The 20,688-nt window shown below is 49.9% G+C and overlaps 1 protein-coding gene across 5 annotated transcripts; it reads right to left on the bottom strand.

The window, feature by feature from the left end:
• Window positions 1-3,449: 3,449 nt before the first annotated feature.
• LOC144936768 (lysosomal protective protein-like) lies at window positions 3,450-17,786 on the bottom strand. 5 transcript variants are annotated; one of them, XM_078863892.1, is made up of 15 exons: window positions 17,697-17,786; window positions 15,879-16,074; window positions 13,446-13,557; window positions 12,782-12,832; window positions 12,486-12,572; window positions 11,200-11,355; window positions 10,375-10,466; window positions 10,160-10,244; window positions 9,920-10,008; window positions 8,555-8,648; window positions 7,852-7,976; window positions 6,221-6,296; window positions 5,427-5,516; window positions 4,461-4,562; window positions 3,450-3,929 (listed from the first exon to the last, which is right to left on the bottom strand). In XM_078863892.1, exons 2-15 carry the CDS (start codon window positions 16,043-16,045, stop codon window positions 3,843-3,845), a joined length of 1,413 nt encoding a protein of 470 aa, XP_078720018.1. In that variant the 5' UTR covers window positions 16,046-16,074; window positions 17,697-17,786; the 3' UTR covers window positions 3,450-3,842. The 5 variants fall into 5 exon arrangements, with proteins under 5 accessions (XP_078720018.1, XP_078720014.1, XP_078720015.1 ...); XM_078863888.1 differs by having other exon boundaries at window positions 7,852-7,998; window positions 8,556-8,648; XM_078863889.1 differs by having other exon boundaries at window positions 7,852-7,998; window positions 8,556-8,648; window positions 17,659-17,771.
• Between the last annotated feature and the right edge of the window lie 2,902 nt (window positions 17,787-20,688).

Here is a 20,688-nt window from a genome sequence, read left to right as displayed (position 1 = left end):
GAGCGTTATATTTCATAATGTGCACGCGTATATATAATTTTATTTCATAGTGCATACGCGTATACGCAGTTTAATAATGCACAACACGCTCGTTTGCATGTTATGTACGCGCTTATACTGTACTAGCAGCAAATCACCGGCGTTGCCCGGGTACTTGCGGCTATATTTTGTGAATGTAAAGTGGCTCAATCACTGTATTCAGGAGGGGGTCAAAGGCGTTACAGCATCTGTCAAGATGTAGCCGTGCCTGCCACGTGTTCCTGTGTGCATGTGTTCACGGGCGGGTCATGTGAATGTGTTCACGAGGGGGTCATGTGAATGTGTTCACGGGCGGGTCATGTGAATGTGTTCACGGGCGGGTCATCGTGTGAATGTGTTCACGGGGGGGGGGTCATCATGTGAATGTGTTCACGAGGGGGTCATCGTGTGAATGTGTTCACGAGGGGGTCATCATGTGAATGTGTTCACGGGGGGTCATCATGTGAATGTGTTCACGAGGGGGTCATCGTGTGAATGTGTTCACGGGGGGTCATCATGTGAATGTGTTCACGGGCGGGTCATCATGTGAATGTGTTCACGGGCGGTTCATGTGAATGTGTTCACGGGGGGTCATCATGTGAATGTGTTCACGAGGGGGTCATGTGAATGTGTTCACGGGCGGTTCATGTGAATGTGTTCACGGCGGGGTCATCGTGTGAATGTGTTCACGGGGGGGGGGGTCATCATGTGAATGTGTTCACGAGGGGGTCATCGTGTGAATGTGTTCACGAGGGGGTCATGTGAATGTGTTCACGAGGGGGTCATCATGTGAATGTGTTCACGAGGGGGTCATCGTGTGAATGTGTTCACGAGGGGGTCATCGTGTGAATGTGTTCACGGGGGGGGGGTCATCATGTGAATGTGTTCACGAGGGGGTCATCGTGTGAATGTGTTCACGAGGGGGTCATCGTGTGAATGTGTTCACGGGGGGGGGGGTCATCGTGTGAATGTGTTTACGGGGGGTCATCATGTGAATGTGTTCACGAGGGGGTCATCGTGTGAATGTGTTCACGAGGGGGTCATCGTGTGAATGTGTTCACGGGGGGGGGGGTCATCATGTGAATGTGTTCACGAGGGGGTCATCATGTGAATGTGTTCACGAGGGGGTCATCGTGTGAATGTGTTCACGAGGGGGTCATCGTGTGAATGTGTTCACGAGGGGGTCATCGTGTGAATGTGTTCACGGGGGGGGGGGTCATCATGTGAATGTGTTCACGAGGGGGTCATCGTGTGAATGTGTTCACGGGGGGGGGGGGGTCATCATGTGAATGTGTTCACGAGGGGGTCATCGTGTGAATGTGTTCACGAGGGGGTCATCGTGTGAATGTGTTCACGGGGGGTCATTATGTGAATGTGTTCACGAGGGGGTCATCGTGTGAATGTGTTCACGAGGGGGTCATCGTGTGAATGTGTTCACGGGCGGGTCATGTGAATGTGTTCACGAGGGGGTCATCGTGTGAATGTTCACGGGGGGGGGGGGGGTCATCATGTGAATGTGTTCACGGGGGGTCATCATGTGAATGTGTTCACGAGGGGGTCATCATGTGAATGTGTTCACGAGGGGGTCATCGTGTGAATGTGTTCACGGGGGGTCATCATGTGAATGTCTTCACGGGGGGTCATCATGTGAATGTGTTCACGAGGGGGTCATCGTGTGAATGTGTTCACGGGGGGTCATCATGTGAATGTGTTCACGGGGGGGTCATCGTGTGAATGTGTTCACGAGGGGGTCATCGTGTGAATGTGTTCACGGGCGGGTCATGTGAATGTGTTCACGGGGGGGTCATCGTGTGAATGTGTTCACGAGGGGGTCATCGTGTGAATGTGTTCACGGGGGGGGGGGTCATCGTGTGAATGTGTTCACGGGGGGTCATCATGTGAATGTGTTCACGAGGGGGTCATCGTGTGAATGTGTTCACGAGGGGGTCATCGTGTGAATGTGTTCACGGGGGGGGGGTCATCGTGTGAATGTGTTCACGGGGGGTCATCATGTGAATGTGTTCACGAGGGGGTCATCGTGTGAATGTGTTCACGAGGGGGTCATCGTGTGAATGTGTTCACGGGGGGGGGGGGGTCATCGTGTGAATGTGTTCACGGGGGGTCATCATGTGAATGTGTTCACGGGGGGTCATCATGTGAATGTGTTCACGAGGGGGTCATCGTGTGAATGTGTTCACGAGGGGGTCATCATGTGAATGTGTTCACGGGCGGGTCATGTGAATGTGTTCACGAGGGGGTCATTATGTGAATGTTAAATGCTGGCTCGCCATGTAGCAAAAGGTTTTCCGCGGGGTTTTAAAATGTGACCCTGCCAAGTGTGGTGGCGACAGCTTTAACGGTGTTGATTTGTAGTCGAAACAGACTTTCATTTTTATAGGAGTAATAGAAGATGCCACTGCTAACGCATGATTAACATTTGCGAGCAACAAGAGCCGTCATCATCATCAGGTATCCGCATCTCCTGCCACGGTGTGTGCAGTGAATGCGGCTTAGGGTGAACCACGAGCTTCCTGGAGGATCAACCCCAGGGGGGTCTCCTGCGTTGGGCCCTTCACAACCAGGCGCTGTCTGCGAGCTCTCGCGAACTACATTCAGCTCTCCTCCAAGCTGCGTCGGGGTAGTTGAAGGTGACGCGCATGGCTCCAGAAGGGCTTTGCGGGACTTGGAGCGATGACGAGGGGCGTCCGTGAGGCCCTGGTGGATGGGAAGGCGACCGTTCTCCTCCACTCGCGTTGCGGGAGTTGTGTGGGGGGAGAGATTTGTGACAGCACGAGCAGCCTGGGTGCCGGGGTCGACTTGAGGGTGCCGGGGTGGACTTGAGGGTGCCGGGGTGGACTTGAGGGTGCCGGGGTGGACTTGAGGGTGCCGGGGTGGACTTGCGGGTCCCAGCGAGACGCGCCGCCCTGCAGCGCGTGGCGACGACTGCTGGTCCCCCCCCACACTGGTGCACGGGGGACTTGGCTACAAGTGACGCGATGCGTGAGGCTGGCCACAGGGGGGCGTGAGACGGCAGTCAAGCGGGTTTGGAGATGTTGCTGTGGGGACAGCCACGCATTAATAAGTAGACACGGGGTTGAGGATAGGAGGAACTGAGAAGCATCGAGCTGGCCTGCAAGCGCGTTCGCACGATGACATGTGACGCTGTTTTGTTCCCGCATTGCTATTCCCCGCACACATTCAAAGCTCTCCCTGCAGTTTCCATTCTGCAGTCTGCGTCATACCTATAAACATTCGACAGGAGACAGTTACGTTTGATGCAGAGAATTATCCATTTACACGCAGATTTGCTTTCTCGTCAAGCTAAGAGTTGCACAATAGAAAGAAATGCGATTTTAGGCAGTTTCACTGGTGCTTGTTGCATTTTACCCAAACTGATGGAATAAAAAAACTGTAGACCTCGTATCCCTGTCTCATCATTTTATTTTGGCACAATGGCCAACAATGCACCCCAACACTGTCGCACTCACAACACAACATAAAAGTCACTTTAAAATGTTTGATTATTGAACAGAAGATTTTAGAAACAATAGCACTTTAAAGCCACCCCGTCACATCACCTATTTTGATCCAAAAATCTGCTGTAATTAGTTCCATAATCTGTTGTAATTAGTCCAATATATAAGAACTGAACTATACAATTACTGCTCATAACCGTATGCTCAGAACGTAAAATCTCATACCGATGCATGAACCAGAGCAAATCTGTGACTGCTACAACTAATGGGAGAAAAGCAGTAAAAATGGCACAGGAAGCCAGAAGCCAGGCCACAGAGCAGCAGGAAGCGCCGCCACCGCTCCCCCCCTCAGTAGTAGGGCTGATTGTGCAGGAAGTGGGAGAATGCAGTGAAGACCTGCAGCGGCTTGTCCTTCGGACTCATGTGGCCCGCACCCTGCCGAGCACAGCACAGGGAGGAGAAGCAACACTGGTAATGCCACACCCACAGACCACTGTCCCCAGTTACTCCAACAGTGGGAAATCACATCGTGACCTGTCCTATATGCAACCAAATAGACAAGCAAACGATGCACCTCCTTTTCTGCAAGGTCAGAACCCTCCACATGAATGATAAACGGGTTCTTGAGACATTCCATCAGTCACACTGCTTTATGAGAGTGACTTCTTCCTGCAGCACTGATTTATTAAAAGCAAACTCTGTATCGTTTTGACATTCATAGTCTCAACAGCAGTCAAGTTTGCTTAAAGCAATTCTGGTGAACTGCCAGATGTTTGAAGGCAAGGACCCTCTCTGAGATATGGGAGGTAACCATGTGGAGGGACAGATATGGATATGGGAAAGAGAGGCATATTCTGCTTATTTATTGTGTTACTTGTATTCTCCACAACAACACGAATTAGTACCGTGCGTTGTCTATGCAAGGTGTGCGTGTGAGGAGAGAGGATGCGTGTTTGTGAGCCTGACCCGCACGGTGAGGAAGGCGAGGTTTTGGAACTCCTTAATGAAGCCACCAATCTGGTTGCTGCCCCCATCCTTGTAGAGCCAAGGCCGCCGCTCCACGGTGACCTAAAACCACCGGCCATGCACACAGCGTTCACCCATGTCGCCGTGAGTGTGAAACAGTCACCTTCATTATCTGATCATAGGAAACAACTGAAGATGTAATTATCATGACTGTTACCACTAAAATGTGCCCAAGAGCAGAATAAGACTCTATAAAACTACAGCTCACATCTTGTTTTGCAGACCAGTTTCAACAGGCCAACAATCATTACATGCAATACTGGCTGGACGATTGGCTAAAGACCATGCGGTTTTCTGTACAGTGGTTGAGCACAGGCTCAAAGGCCAAAACACATCAAGCTACCAGCAACAAACAGCACTATCAAATGTAATAAAGCAAGTAACACGTTCCTTCAAACGAGTAGGCTTATAAGAGTTTGGGCAGAGAGACAAACAGGTGGGAATTCCGAAGTGGAGCAGTGTGAGGGAAGAAGCAGCAAGATAAAAGTGATTCAACCTGCAGTGTGGCGAGTTAAGTGGCCTCGAAGTGCACCTAGCATGGCACAAGCGCCATGGTGAGTGTGTCATTGCAAACTGCAGTGTGGTGGTTGTATGGTGTGGATGAGACAGCTTGGTAGACAGTCCTCAACATGGGTGGAGGAATCAATGAGTGAAGTTCATAGGAAACGTAACCCTGGTAGTAGCGACTGATCAGTGGTGAATGTAGTGGTCAAGACCTAGAAAATAGAATCTAAACAGTGGTTAACTCTCACATTTTCTTGGCATGCGAGCGAATCAAGTGATAGCAGCAGTGAGGCTTCGCGTCCACGAGAGGGCAGCATTGTTCAACTGAGGCCCAACGCTTGTGCACAACTTGGTGCCTGGCAGCTTCAATACAACGAACGAGTCGGAGTCTCTCCGAAGCACCTTCTGCTGCAGCGACTCCACGAACCACTCCTCCCCCAGGAAGTTGCAGACCATGTCCACGTCCCCGTTGTAGAAGAGGATTCTGTATTTCTGTGAATGACACATCACAGAATCAGAACTTGTATTTAGACTGGAGGAATCCAATGAGCTATGAAGCTCTTGTTCACAGATGTCCAGTAGGGACTGGTCAGCAAGGTACAACAAAAGTAAAACAATGATAGGAGAGCAAAAAAGAGAAAGGCACTGCACCACCCTCCTTTGAAGGTTTCCTGGCTTGGTTGGGAAGTTGGGATTGTGGTCTGGGATGTGTAGACGACCTCATGGAATAATTTATTTGTCGTGACAACTTTTTTGTTGTTTTTGGTTAATGTTTATTCTTGTTTTATTTTTGTTTTATTTTGCTTGGTAGTAGGCTTTTCACTTGCTTGGCAGTGGCTGTATATGGGATTTGATCCTGATATATAATTATTTTATAGCGTTGTGAGATGCTATTAGAATGAATTACACTATATACATTTGAATCATTATTAAATCACGAAATATAAATAACAAAAATAATAAAAACATGTTTTAATCCGGTTTTTCAAGACTAAATGCAAACATGGGCAAGGCAGCAAAACAACGAAAACAGTCCTAGACCACACCAAGACAAAACACCGTCCCTCAATCAAATGGGACATTAAAATTGCTTCAGCTGTAGAGTTCAATCAAAGTGGAAGTGTTCATTAGAAGTAAGACCAAGGCATTCTTGAGGCAGCGCATGTCTTGTCCGAGTGGCAAATAAAGAACCTCACCAGGGATCCCAGGAGCCGGAGATGCTGTTTCCGCATGTCCTCGTATTGCCACACAAAGTGACGATTCACAAAATCACTGCAGGGAGATAACCAGTCAGAGTTGTTAACGGCATCATCGTTTCTGTCAACATCACACTATGCACTCTCGTCTACCGTAGAAAGGCACTTAACGCAGTTTTGGTGTTGCCGTAGAACAGCGGTTCCCAACCTCCCTGGACCCACGGACACTGTGAATCCTCAACACCAGCGTGAACTACAGTTGCTGTCAAGGATTTTGGTGTTTGGTGAAACTAATGTTTCGTGGAGCACTCCTTACTGACTTGTGGAACGCCAGTGGCCTGTGAATCACAGGTCGGGAGCCAGACGCCTAAGTAAACACGATTACAGATTTGCAGTGGATGCAAAGGTGACATTACTTCAGAGACTAAGAAGCGCAAAGACACTTGATAAATTCAGACACCGCGCGTGGGAAGTGCGCACTTCCCTTCAACAACAGTTCTTAGCTCTTGATCACGATCAAGCACAGAAATGCCTCACACACCCATTTTCAAGATGGAATTGTTTAAATAAATGGGAGTTTTTAAAAACTCTTCAATGTGAAAAACAGGTTGAAACCCATCAGACTTGTCAGCACTTGAGCTTCCAGACAATGGGAGGCAATTTCAAAAAAGCACCGCCACGGCTTAAGGGGAGGGGGGATTGCCACGATGTGACGACAATGTAAACTCGCCCCGCCAGGGCCTGTGGACACAATGAGTCTGGGAGTGAGCGCAAAGACGCGATGAAGCGCGACCACATCCCCCGCTGCAGGCTGTGTCTCCACGCCGCATACCCACAAACCGTGTACCCGGCCACCTGCTCCCCCGTGACTCTCAGGATCAGACGCGATCTCTCACGGTTTGCACTGTTGGTTCCTGCGTCACGCATTGTCAATAACACCGCGTCTCTTCGTCGACCAATTCTCATGCTCCCAAAGGGAAAGATGTTGAACATGAAGACCGTAAACTTTGCTGCTTTCTTCAGCTTCGTTAAAAACGAATTGCATCCCTCTTGTGTTCCCCATCTACCAGGTAGAACAATGGCTCACAACTGGAAGGTTGCGCGTTCAAATCTGGTTGGGGGTTGATCAGCCCATCATCCCTCTGGGTTGATAAAAACAAGTACTATGTTGTGGGGAAGTCATCCGTGTTTTGCTTATGGGCAGACCTGTCCCTGCTATAGGAGTGAGGAAATTCCACCACTGGCTCAAGGCCATTTACATGAGATAAGCACCGTCTCATTGCTCAGTTGAGATATTTTGCAAAGCATTTTTGGATATGCTTCATTTGAAATGGCAAGGCTACCACGGTGCTGGCCATTAACAGCCACGATATGTGGCTGCCATGGTCAGAGATGGCCCTGGCCACAACAATGCACCGGTGCAGATTTACTTCAGAAGAGGAGGCTGTGACATGTAACAGGATTAGGGAAATTACTGGGCCATACAATGGCACGGTAAACATTTCACCAGCTGCCTGTCACTTGCCGGACACTGCCAAAGCGCCTAATCCACTGCTCGATTGTTCTGCGAGAAGCCCCGCCTCCACCTCCACCATGGGCCCCCGGCGTCTCCCCCGCGTCCCCCTCGTCACCTGCAGTCCTCCCAAGGCGGTAGCACTGCAGGGATGTGTAGCGCCTTCCTCACCAAGGGGCTGTTCAGGTACGAGGCCATGGTGCTGGTGTTCGTGCATGGTGAGTCGCTGTTGAGGCCTCCACGCTGCGCATTGAATTTCCACAACCGCATGCAACAAACGACAAACAACATCCCTCAAGGAAACAGGAAAATTTACTTGCAAAACGCTTAATTTGGAAACAGAGCAATCGTGAGCCCCATTCAGCAATAACTTAGCTGGACCTTCCTAAACAAGTCAGCTACATTAGGGCTTTCTGGGAAAGCAAATGCAATAATAACGAGCAGAATGTACACTTGTGTCATGACCAAAACAAAAGCGCAAGAACACATCACACATCATCCTCTCCAACAATGCCATGGTTAGAAAGCTACACATCGATGTGCTCATGGGGGTTGGCGGCTTTTCAGTGACACGTGGCTATGGGAACTGGGACGCAATGGTGCTCAAAAACACAGCAGCAACAGTTAACACACAATTTCAACGTCACCAAATTACGAAAAACATCAACTGATATATCAAAACATCTCCTTATGCTCATATACAAAAACGTATCGGTCGTGTTTTCACCAAGGGTAATGGAGAATACAAGAGTGGAGCGTCACAGACTCGCAACGGTCCTGCGCTTGGACGCTTTGCTCTGCTCGTGATATCGGGGCCTCACCTCCATCACTCGCTGGTGGAGTCGGAGTCCGTGCTTCCTCAACACCAAGGATCGGCGAGGATCAAGTGCACCGAGCGGCTTGCTGCCATTCTGCCTGCAACGACAACGACCGCCACGGCCGTCATTGTCCCCGTCGACCACGATGACCCTGGGTCTCCCTTGAGACTTTTAAAGATGTTATTTGTAACGTGGTCCTTACCTATGTATTGATAGTTCAATTATAATGTGCAATTTTATTGAGGTACTGTGGTCTGGGACTGTTGTTGATATTGTTTTGCAGCTTTGCCCAAACTTGCATTGTTTGTAAAAACCAGCAGGAATATATATAATAGGGTTTTCCCCTTTTTTCTGGCAACAAAACACAGCAAGTTTTTTCTTGCTGTGGTTGTCCCAGCTGATGACGATTGCTTGTGTTGCGATTGAAATGTCGTGATCGATTATTTTTCTACCTACCACGTGACTTTACCGAAATAACCAAAGAGGATGGATTCCTGCAGTCACGAAAGCTTCACATCAAGGTGTTAAGATGTTAAAACACCAAACTGAAACCTTTTACAAGGAATCATGTCTGCATTAACCACAATGCTTGTGGTCAGAATGCAAACACAAAACATACTCTGATAATATATGCATTGTCCTTGAAACTGATTGGTCCACGCCAGAAAAAAGGGGAAAAACCTGTTATCATATTTTGGTACTAGCAAAGGAGGTCCCATGAAATATATATATACTTTTTCCTATACAGTACTTTGCACTCCTATAGGTTTTTGTATTGTTCGTTTCTGTAACTTCTGACCCACCCCTACTGGGCATCTATGAAAAAGAGCTTCATAGCTCCTCAGATTCCTCCAGTCGAAATAAAGATTCTGATTCTCCCAGATGTTCGCAATCTTCCCATTAGCAACAACACCACATGCTGAGCGGTGGAGCGAGCAATGGGAAGGTTGACGTTAAAATCTTCGTTGGGGTTGATGCAGCTCATCGTCTCTCCTTCCAGGCTGTATAAAACGAGGAGCACTTTGTGGGGAAGTCAACACTCCTACCATGGGAATGTTGAATTTCCACCACTGGCTCAGGGCTCGAAACAGAAGATGAGCACTGCCTCAGCGCTCATTTGAGCAGAATGTCACATTGATTTTGAATCCTCACAAGTGCGGTCGCCCTGGTGGCGGCTTCACGTGGTTGGGTTAACACTTCGCAAAATGGGTCATAGCAGGCACAGCCGGAATCAAACCCAGTGAGAAACCAAGGGGCAGCGTGGCGGAGGTCTACCGCTCTGCTTCCGCGAGAGCAAGCGGCGGATTGGCGGTACGCAGATGTTTACTGCACGACATCGGAATCCGTCGGTGCGCGCCTGCAGCTGACCTGGGAGCTCGGACTCCGCCCGCACATGGTGCGTACAGGTTGTAGGGGTCCAGGCCCCCCTGGAAGATGTGGCGAGCCGCCTGCTGTACCTGTAAGGGAGGCAAAGACCATCACACACCGGTGTCAAAATCAACACACGGCCGTAGCTGACATTAACACAAAGCCACAGCTTTGCCTGCACATAACGACAGATACGCGTTGGTACTCGGTGCACGCACACTCCCTTGTGCAATGCTGTACCGCATCGTTGCACTGCTTGCTCTTGGAAGAAGAGAAGTCGCACTTGCCCTGGGAGCAGCAGTACTGCTGCAAGAGGGCCCACAGGCTGCAGGGCGGCACCGAGGGGGTGGCGAGAGAGGGATGGCACCAGACAGGACCGTGAGCTCAGTTGTGAGCGATTCACAGAAGAAACAAAGAAATGTTCAGTACACATGACACATTGATGCATCACTTACTCTGCTCCAAAGATGCCGTGGTAGTAAGCAAAGTAGATGGCAGAGTTGTCATTCATAGCAATGCTGCTCAGTCCATTCCCAATTGCCAGTCCCTGGATAAAGCACACACGACTCATAGAGCAAATATGTCTCATGTTTATTTCTTACTAGCTTTACTACACGGCTTCGCCGGGACTTGGATTCACGACGCCCGGCCGCCTTTGTCTCCCCAGTGGTGATGTTCACACACCACACCAGGCACTCGTTTGAGGCTGAGTCGACCTAGGGGAGGCCCAGGACCGGTTCAAATAATCATCACCGTTGGTGGCCGTGAGCGGGAATCGAACTCGGGTCGCCGGGTTCGTAGCGCAGCGCGCTAACCACTACACCACAATGCGTTACGCTTCCACGTGCGCGGGTCACGTGACAGATGTGACGTCACAGCTCACTTGCCGTGCAAAAATATATGCATTATTGAGCCCCCCCCCCCCCCAAAAAAATACTAAAGTCTATTTTTATAATTTTTGCATGGTGTACAGTCTGAAAAGTACCCACATGGCAAATTTCAAGTTTGTTGCATGACGGGAAGTACGTTCAATATTTTGAACAAACACACATAATCACAAATTTCCCTTTTATATATATAGATTTTTCATATTCAATCATTCTCACCATTTCTCTTAAAATGAATGGAGTTGCTAGCCAACATAGCACGTGTTGCTTTATACTTCCGCTTTCCTATTACCCCCACAGGGAAGTTACAGCTCGGCCTCAAATCCCCCAAACTCCTTGCATCACGTGCCCCTTGCCCTGTGCCCTCCGACCCCAGCATGTGCACGTCCTCACCTTGAGGTTGATGCTGGGATCCTCCATGACGCGCACGGCGAGGGTGGGCAGGTAGAAGCCCGCGTAGCTCTCCCCCGTCAGGTACAAGTCGTGTTTGCTCCACTCCGGGAACTTTGCAAAGAAGCTCTTCAGCGCCAGGTAGTTGTCCATGGACACCTGTGAGCGGGGAGCAGAGGAGGACGCCAATGCAGGACGAGAGCTGTGGGAAGTGCTCACAAAGAGCAGAGCCAACGAGTGAGGCCAGCCTTGGCATCTGGGCGACACCGACTCTTACTGCGTTGACGATGAGTGACGTAAGGTTTGGGAAGATGGCCACTGTTTGGCCGTGCCCGCTTCTTACTCCTCATTGTGTTGAGAAGGTTGAGCACTTAATGACGTCGCCATCTCACCAAACACTTTCCCCAATCCATTCCTTTACCTCCCCATGATTTCGATGTTAATACATTTTTCCCCCATTTTCCTTTTGTTTTGCTCTCCCGAATCTCTGGCCCTGTCCCTTGTCTGCCCTCTTCTTCATGCTGCCTGGTGCTCATTGAATTTGGCTCCCGGTGTTTGTCCCGGATCTCAATTGGCATGGCAGCTTCGGATCTTGTCAGCACCGGAAGTCATCGGCATTGAGATTCTGGATTTGTTCGTCCCTGGACATTGTTGGTGCCAGGTCGCTGGACATTATAGATGCTGGGTCCTTGATCCGCGATGCCTCGTTCACAACGTGTAGGTGGTCTCGTGTCTGCTCTGGGTGCTGTCTTCATCTCAGTCTTGCTGCCAAATCTATGGATCCGACCATCTGCCGCTGGTTCTGGCCACTTTAGCCTGGTACTTTCCCTGGCCTTGATTCACCTCATTTTTGTACAGCATCTTGCAGTTTGGTAGCACTGACACATTGAGTTCATTAATATTACAATTGTTTATCTCAGATAGCCTCACCGAGTCTCAACACTCTTGAGTCTTAAGGAGGGTCCTGCCAAGTTTTAAAGGGGGTGATGTTTGCAATGTACTGTATTTCCCAATTAATGTTCGAGTAGTTTTTCAATTTGGCCAATTTCGAGTATGACACCAATGCAAAATGGCCGACTCATCCTCGACTGATGTCTAAGGAACTTTAACATCCCATGTGACGTATACTGCGCACAGTCACTTGTTCATAAACTTGTAGTATTAACCAGGGTAGCCTTTTGGATTAAAACCACTGGGCTGTGTCACCGCCATGATGCAGCGTTGATAACGAGCAATGCACGATGACGTAAAATGTTGACGTTCGGTATTGAGATTGAGTGGGACAGGACCTGGTCATCGCCGGTCGTGTAGTTCTTGTCGGCCGAGTAGGAGAAGCCCACTCCGGCTGGGGCCTCAAGGTAGAGCACGCTGGAGATCTGGGCAAAGGGGACGAGGGAAGCGGGAAGAGGATGCGGTGATGCAAGGTGAACACAAGTCATGGAGAAATCAATTGGCTCATTTGAAGACTGCTCTATGATCAAGTGCTCCATGTACTTGATGTTATTGTGAAACTTGATGTTGAGTTAGGGTTTCGTGCCCTGGCTCTGGCGAATGCACTGTGGGCATGGTAAAGCGTTGTACTCGCCATGTTCCAGGAGTATGGGTTGTATTCGAGGTGGATTCCATCTGACTGCACCTGGGAAAATAAAGACATTTATTTGCCGACAGGATTTTTAACTTATATATTTATCCCGTACATTTTACAATTGTAAACTATTATATTATTAGAAACACACACCTACCCTGTACAGAGTATATATGATTATAGATGAATCTAATTTTCCGTTCAAGTGCGAAAGCTTGGTGAAGAAAGGCTCCACACACAGCCAAAACGTGGAAAACTGCACTTGCATTACAGGTGGATGTGAGAAATGCAGGTGTAAAGATTCCTTTGTTGTTAATGGCCAGTAAAACACATTCTACCTCATGTAAAACATGTGTGGTGCAGCATTGGCTCAGGCCTACTGGAATACTGCACTCAGTACACACAGCGTTGGCTGCATCCACAGCGCCTCCAATGGCTGCCAAGATGACGCAACCCCAATACGTATGCATGTAATTCCCCAATACGTATGCATGTAATTCCCCAATACGTATGCATGTAATTCCCCAATACATATGCATGTAATTCCCCAAGCACTGACTGCTACACTTGCAATGCGACGCTTGCATCGCGAGCATACACATCCATTCGAGTGATTTCTCCCCGGCGGTGGCCGTGCAGGTCGGTGCGAGTGTGTAGGCCTCACGAGGTAGGGCCCGTTCTCTGTGATGAGCCCCTCCAGGGAGCTGCAGCCGGGGCCCCCGTTCATCCACAGCACGAGGGGGTCCTTGGAGGGGTTACCCTGAGACTCCACAAACCTGGCACACGCATGGCAAAGTGGTGTCAGTACCCAACGACAGACATGGCATCACACTCCACCTTCTACTGCCTCTGGCGTTACTGGTGACTAATACCCTCGTCTGTCTACACAAGAGTGTACTTATCATCAGAATTACATTTCACTTTGCTGAACTCAATTGTATGTACTATCAACGCTTTGAAAAGCAATTTGTCCAAGCCAATCTTAATTTTAGAACTTTCGTGACTGCAGGAATTATTATTAGTTTCTTTCGGTTAAGTCACGTCTAAAGATAAAATAATAAATTAAATTAAATAATAGAATACAACGTTTCGATTGCAACACAAGCAATCATCATCAGGTATAATGAAATAGCGACATAAAATCTAACCAGAAAACTATAGACAGACATATTAGCAGACAGATATCACCAAGATACATAGAGAGAGCAACACAGGTAACAGATCTTTAGACGTGACTTAACCGAAAGAAACAAATAATATTGTCCAAGCCAATTTCCATTACAGAATTTTTAAAAATGTAATTTATGTTTGTGCAGTAGTTTTTATGTCTTCTGTAATGCGTTTTGTATTTATTATTGCTCTGATTTATATTTGTTTCATTGTGACACTCTATGTTATATTGCTTTTGACATATTGGTACCCCAGGCCACTCTTGCAAATGAGGCTTCCCTTCTCTTGCATTCTCCCCTGGTGAAAAAAAACATTTAAAATGTGAACTAATTGGCTTTGCTATTTGCTTCGTAATAAGCAAAGGTAGTTATGATGATAGTGTGGTGTCCTGGCACCGTAGTGCAGGTGCAGGTGAATGAGTGATTGACACTCACTACCAGTGGTGCAGGTGAATGAGTGATTGCTACTCACTCACCAGTGGTGCAGGTGAATGAGTGATTGACACTCACTCACCAGTGGTGCAGGTGAATGAGTGATTGACACTCACTCACCAGTGGTGCAGGTGAATGAGTGATTGACACTCACTCACCAGTGGTGCAGGTGAATGAGTGATTGACACTCACTCACCAGTGGTGCAGGTGAATGAGTGATTGACACTCACTCACCAGTGGTGCAGGTGAATGAGTGATTGACACTCACTCACCAGTAGTGCAGGTGAATGAGTGATTGCCACTCACCAGTAGTGCAGGTGAATGAGTGATTGACACTCACTCACCAGTGGTGCAGGTGAATGAGTGATTGACACTCACTCACCAGTGGTGCAGGTGAATGAGTGATTGACACTCACTCACCAGTGGTGCAGGTGAATGAGTGATTGACACTCACTACCAGTAGTGCAGGTGAATGAGTGATTGCCACTCACCAGTAGTGCAGGTGAATGAGTGATTGACACTCACTCACCAGTAGTGCAGGTGAATGAGTGATTGCCACTCACCAGTAGTGCAGGTGAATGAGTGATTGCCACTCACCAGTAGTGCAGGTGAATGAGTGATTGACACTCGCTCACCAGTAGTGCAGGTGAATGAGTGATTGACACTCGCTCACCAGTGGTGCAGGTGAATGAGTGATTGCTACTCACTCACCAGTAGTGCAGGTGAATGAGTGATTGACACTCACTCACCAGTGGTGCAGGTGAATGAGTGATTGACACTCGCTCACCAGTAGTGCAGGTGAATGAGTGATTGACACTCACTCACCAGTGGTGCAGGTGAATGAGTGATTGACACTCACTCACCAGTGGTGCAGGTGAATGAGTGATTGACACTCACTCACCAGTGGTGCAGGTGAATGAGTGATTGACACTCACTCACCAGTGGTGCAGGTGAATGAGTGATTGACACTCACTCACCAGTGGTGCAGGTGAATGAGTGATTGACACTCACTCACCAGTAGTGCAGGTGAATGAGTGATTGCTACTCACCAGTAGTGCAGGTGAATGAGTGATTGACACTCACTAACCAGTGGTGCAGGTGAATGAGTGATTGACACTCGCTCACCAGTGGTGCAGGTGAATGAGTGATTGACACTCACTCACCAGTAGTGCAGGTGAATGAGTGATTGCCACTCGCTCACCAGTAGTGCAGGTGAATGAGTGATTGACACTCACTCACCAGTAGTGCAGGTGAATGAGTGATTGACACTCACTACCAGTAGTGCAGGTGAATGAGTGATTGCCACTCACTCACCAGTAGTGCAGGTGAATGAGTGATTGCCACTCACCAGTAGTGCAGGTGAATGAGTGATTGCCACTCACCAGTAGTGCAGGTGAATGAGTGATTGACACTCACTCACCAGTAGTGCAGGTGAATGAGTGATTGACACTCACTCACCAGTAGTGCAGGTGAATGAGTGATTGACACTCACTCACCAGTAGTGCAGGCGCTTGGTGCCGGACGCGTCGAGGTAGCCCGAGTAGTGGCGGAAGGCCGGCTGCTTGGCCAGGCCGGGCAGGTAGGAGATCTCATCCTCCACAGGCGCCGCCAGCACCAGCACGCCCGCACTGGCCCCCAGCAGCAGCAGCAGCATCATCGTCATCGCCTCGCCAGCCGAGTCCCAGTGTCACCCTGCGGGCAGTTTCACAGTTTGGCGAGCACGCTTACAGCACCAGCAGCTATAGCCCTTCTCGCGCAGTTCCTGTACAAATATCGTAGCGCCTTTGATAGACGTTTTAAGGCGTGGGCTGTTCGCGAGCATCTTTAAGGGCCGACACGGCACGGGGGGGGGGGTAGCAAACTCCACATCCAGCCTCCTTTGTCTCCCCAGTGCTGATGTGAACACGCTGCACTAAGTAGTCCTCATTTAAGGCTGAGTCGACCTCGAGGAGGGCTGGGTCTGGTTCAGATATTGATCAGCAATTTTGGCTGTGAGCGGGAATGAAACTCGGACGACCAGGTTTGTAGCACAGTGACCACCGCGCCACCGATCCACATTTGCGTGACTCCACGCACAGAATGGGAACCTTGTCACAGACCCGGCCCGCGTCCACTGCCCGATGCATCTGTCGGGGTTCGCACGGAGCTGCACTCTGTACCAGGCGCACGATGAGGGTGACACGCAGCGCGAGAAGACGACGAGGGTGGGTGGACGAGTGGAGCAGCAAGAGAGGCGAAAGGCGACAGAGCGAGTGGGGAGAGGGGACACGGCGGCGGTGGGACACGCGGCGCAGATGCAGGAAGCTGCGCCGCAAACCGCACGGGACTTTCCGAAGCATCGCGACTTCCTCTTCGTGTGTGCAACATATCAAGGGCGACTTTCACCCCACCATACAACACTGCAACACACACCACCACCATACAACACTGCAACACACCACCACCACCATACAACACTGCAACAACACACACCACCACCATACAACACTGCAACAACACACACCACCACCATACAACACTGCAACAACACACACCACCACCATACAACACTGCAACAACACACACCACCACCATACAACACTGCAACAACACACACCACCACCATACAACACTGCAACAACACACACCACCACCATACAACACTGCAACACACACCACCACCATACAACACGGCAACAACACACACCACCACCATACAACACGGCAACAACACACACCACCACCATACAACACTGCAACAACACACACCACCACCATACAACACTGCAACAACACACACCACCACCATACAACACTGCAACACACCACCACCACCATACAACACTGCAACAACACACACCACCACACAACACTGCAACAACACACACCACCACCATACAACACTGCAACAACACACACCACCACCATACAACACTGCAACAACACACACCACCACCATACAACACTGCAACAACACACACCACCACCATACAACACTGCAACAACACACACAACCACCACCATACAACACTGCAACAACACACCACCACCATACAATACTGCAACAACCACACTACGAGACCCCCCCCCCACACACGTGACACACACCGCGACAAAGCTCCCCCCTATAGCCACAACATGCTGCTGGGCTAAGTGCTGCTAGCCAGCATCTATGAAGGCCGTCCGGCTGCCACCACGCCCGGCGTAGACAGCCGCAGGAGGAGGAGACACCGGCCAGTCTCCCCGAGTCGCCGGTACAACACGAGTCGCGGCCGCCTGCCTCACAGCGGAGCCAACCTCCGAGTGGGGGGCTCCTAGTAGGGGGCTCCTCCTACCCAGCGGCTTGAACCTTCAGCGGCTCCCTGCTGATGGGTCACCACCACGTGCCGCTGCCACCGTCGCTTCCTGTTCTCGTCACGTGCACATCGAGTCACGCGCTCGGCGCGCGCCACGTGATTTCAAGGTCACCACCAGCTGCGACGTGAAACACGTGTCAATAACACAGCTGCAGTCCCTTTCAACGTTTAGAATAGGCGACGTTTCGGGCAATGACCCTTCTCCACAGCACATGGAGGCCAGAGATGTAGAGTAAACTGTTAAGGTTACTGTTATTGACAGTTCTGATATTCAGGTGCAAACGGAGACACGTGGACAACACGTGGGGTTGATGGAAATATCAAAGGCCATGCTCGCCCCAAGCCACGTGCGACTTGCATGGCACTATTACAGTTCGGAATAAGGGGCCGTCCATTTAGTACGGACGCATGGAGGGGGTTAACCCAAATGCGTGGCTTGCGTATGGGGGTCTACTGACAACGTACGCATAGGAAACGGGGGGGAGGGGGGGGTGAAGCTTCGATAACAATTAGTCGACATTGGCCTTCAATTGAGTTAGTCCGGCGGTGAACTATCCGTTTGCTTAAACACGTCAATATTATTCATCCTTGATCGTTTCTGCGTCAATAAAATATCGGCCGTTCTATAGGATTCGGGGGTGGGGGGGTCAAGCGTACGTACGCAGGTGGGGGGGGGGGGGTGTAAAAAATACAGGGAGGGGGGAGGGGTCAAGTTTTGACAGATTTTTGCGTACCTACTAAATGGATGGCCCCTAATAGGCGCTTCCTAACAGCACTCGCCCCAACAGTTTGTATGGGCGCTATGGGGGATCTTTGGTTCTATAAATGCTCGCTTGTTAGTCATCATTACACGCGCCTTTGTCCAGCTTACGGTTCAGCAATCGTGAAAGCCATCAAAGGGGTGACAGGCGTGCGGTAATAATGAATGCCTTTAACCCGCCATTCAAGTGGCCGGCAAAGGCCGACAGTAAAATCATCTGGTTTCTTTTTTTCTCAAAGGCAGACGGAGACGCAATCGCGTGAGCTTGGAGGTGCCGAGAGAATGGGTTGACAGACCACGTTTTAGATGACAAACCACGCATACATAACAGAAACAAATAATTAGCTTCGTTGTGGAGAATATAAATATCAACATAAATAAGCTGACAATATGCCTACTTCGCAAAGGTCATTCTACATTAAAAAATAACTCGTCCCATCGGCCGCAAGGTCCTCTGTTAATGCATCATTTCCGCAGTATGGGTTCAACACCAACCTACGGGCCGCTTTTGACATGTAGGGTCTCATCAGCAGGGCCAGGCTTGCGTGAACCAATGCAGGTGAACTGCCAGAGGACCGGGAACTAAACAGACATGGTCCTTTGCCCATGGTCCACTGATTGGAGAGAACGTACGCTGGTTAAAGACATCTGTAACTGTCAAGAAACGCAAGTGAACTTGATCAGTACACGTCCCTGGAAGGGATGACGACTGACGGTCAACAATAATGACAGTGGCAGCCAAGGGATGGAACGCATCCTAGAGAGAGAGGGATAATGCCCACGAAGAAGATGGAGCAATTCAATTGTGTGCAAGGGGCTCTGTGGATTGGTGCATCGCAGGATCGTGAGGGATGGTGACATTTTGGGGAGGCCTTTTGTCCAGCAGTGGATTAAACATCACTGACGACAACGACGATGATGATGACAAATGTGAAGATTTATTTAAAATAATGTACGTTGAAAATGGAGCCATATTAGCAGCAGTTGCGTTGATGTGAAGACAGAAACAGCCATTGCTTGCAGATCAGCAATCAACCAGGCCTGCAAGCATAGCACAGTACAACATTTTCCAAGCGTAGTATGCGTTAATATTAGTGTGGAGTAGAGATGTACGCAGTGCGCGCAGTTGAGGACGAGCAGGTGTGCACGCTGGGGCAGGAGGTTGGCGCCAGAGATGGGGGCGATGATTCGGGATTCATGAGTGCGAGAGGCGCCGTGGAGGCGACAGCTGGAGTGGGGAGCACGGGAGCACTCGGAATGAGGAGGAGGGGTATCGAAGCGGCAGTGTGCGCGAGCTAAGGGAGTTGTCCGGGGACCAAGGGAGAAGACTTCTCGCCACTGCCGCTCGAGCCGTCAAGGGGACCTCGCCCCTCACGCCGTCGCCGGGCGGATGTTGGCTGAACCCCCCGCCCGGGACAGCCGGGCGAGTGGGTACGGGGCAGCGTAGGAGAGGGCAGCGGCGAGCTGGGAGAGAGTCGGTGAGGTGCAGAGTGGGTGAGGTGTGGAGTAGGTGAGGTGTGGAGTAGGTGAGAGCGGGTAGCAGAGTGTGTGGTGGCAGTGGAAGGCAGTCATAGGAGTGCCTACAACGGGTGCGAGAGTAGGATAATAAAGTGTACCCATCCTCTCGGTTGAAGCATGGTCTGCTGCTGTGTCTCTCTGGGCAATCATTGGAAGGACGTTATTAACCAGGTAGTCTTAACTGACTGTGATGTTTCCATCCTACCTGCCTATGTCAGCTGTTATTTCCGTCTCTCTCTCTCTATGCCTCTCTCTTAGATCTCTCATGCTCACATGTTCTTGGCATTGCACTCTCATGCCTTTTTGGATTGCACTCTCATGCTCACATGTCCTTTGGATTGCACTCTCATACTTACAGGCCCTTTGGATTGCACCCGTTGGGTTGAACTCCCTTGTCGAGGAGGCCACTCTCCTCCTATCTTACGGTTACATGCTAATTTCTCACATTAACATCATGCTAATCTCTCGCATTAACATGGCCACTTCCGTGCCCTAGTCGAGGAGACCGCTCTATCTTACAGTTACATGCTAATTTCTCACATTAACATCACTAGCCCCGGCCACTTCTTTATGACCCTTGGGCTACACCCATTTCAAACCTTTTACAACAGTCTGCCTCAGCAGCAGACCATGCTTTCCCACCTGACGGACGCTTGTGTTGCGCCCAAAACGTCGTGATTTATTTTATTTTGT

The sequence above is a fragment of the Lampetra fluviatilis genome, chromosome 17, assembly GCF_964198595.1.
Source record: "Lampetra fluviatilis chromosome 17, kcLamFluv1.1, whole genome shotgun sequence".
NCBI classification, from domain to species: domain Eukaryota; kingdom Metazoa; phylum Chordata; class Hyperoartia; order Petromyzontiformes; family Petromyzontidae; genus Lampetra; species Lampetra fluviatilis.
The sequence above is the reverse complement of the archived record's forward strand: the minus strand, read 5'-3'. Positions and strand labels throughout refer to the sequence as shown.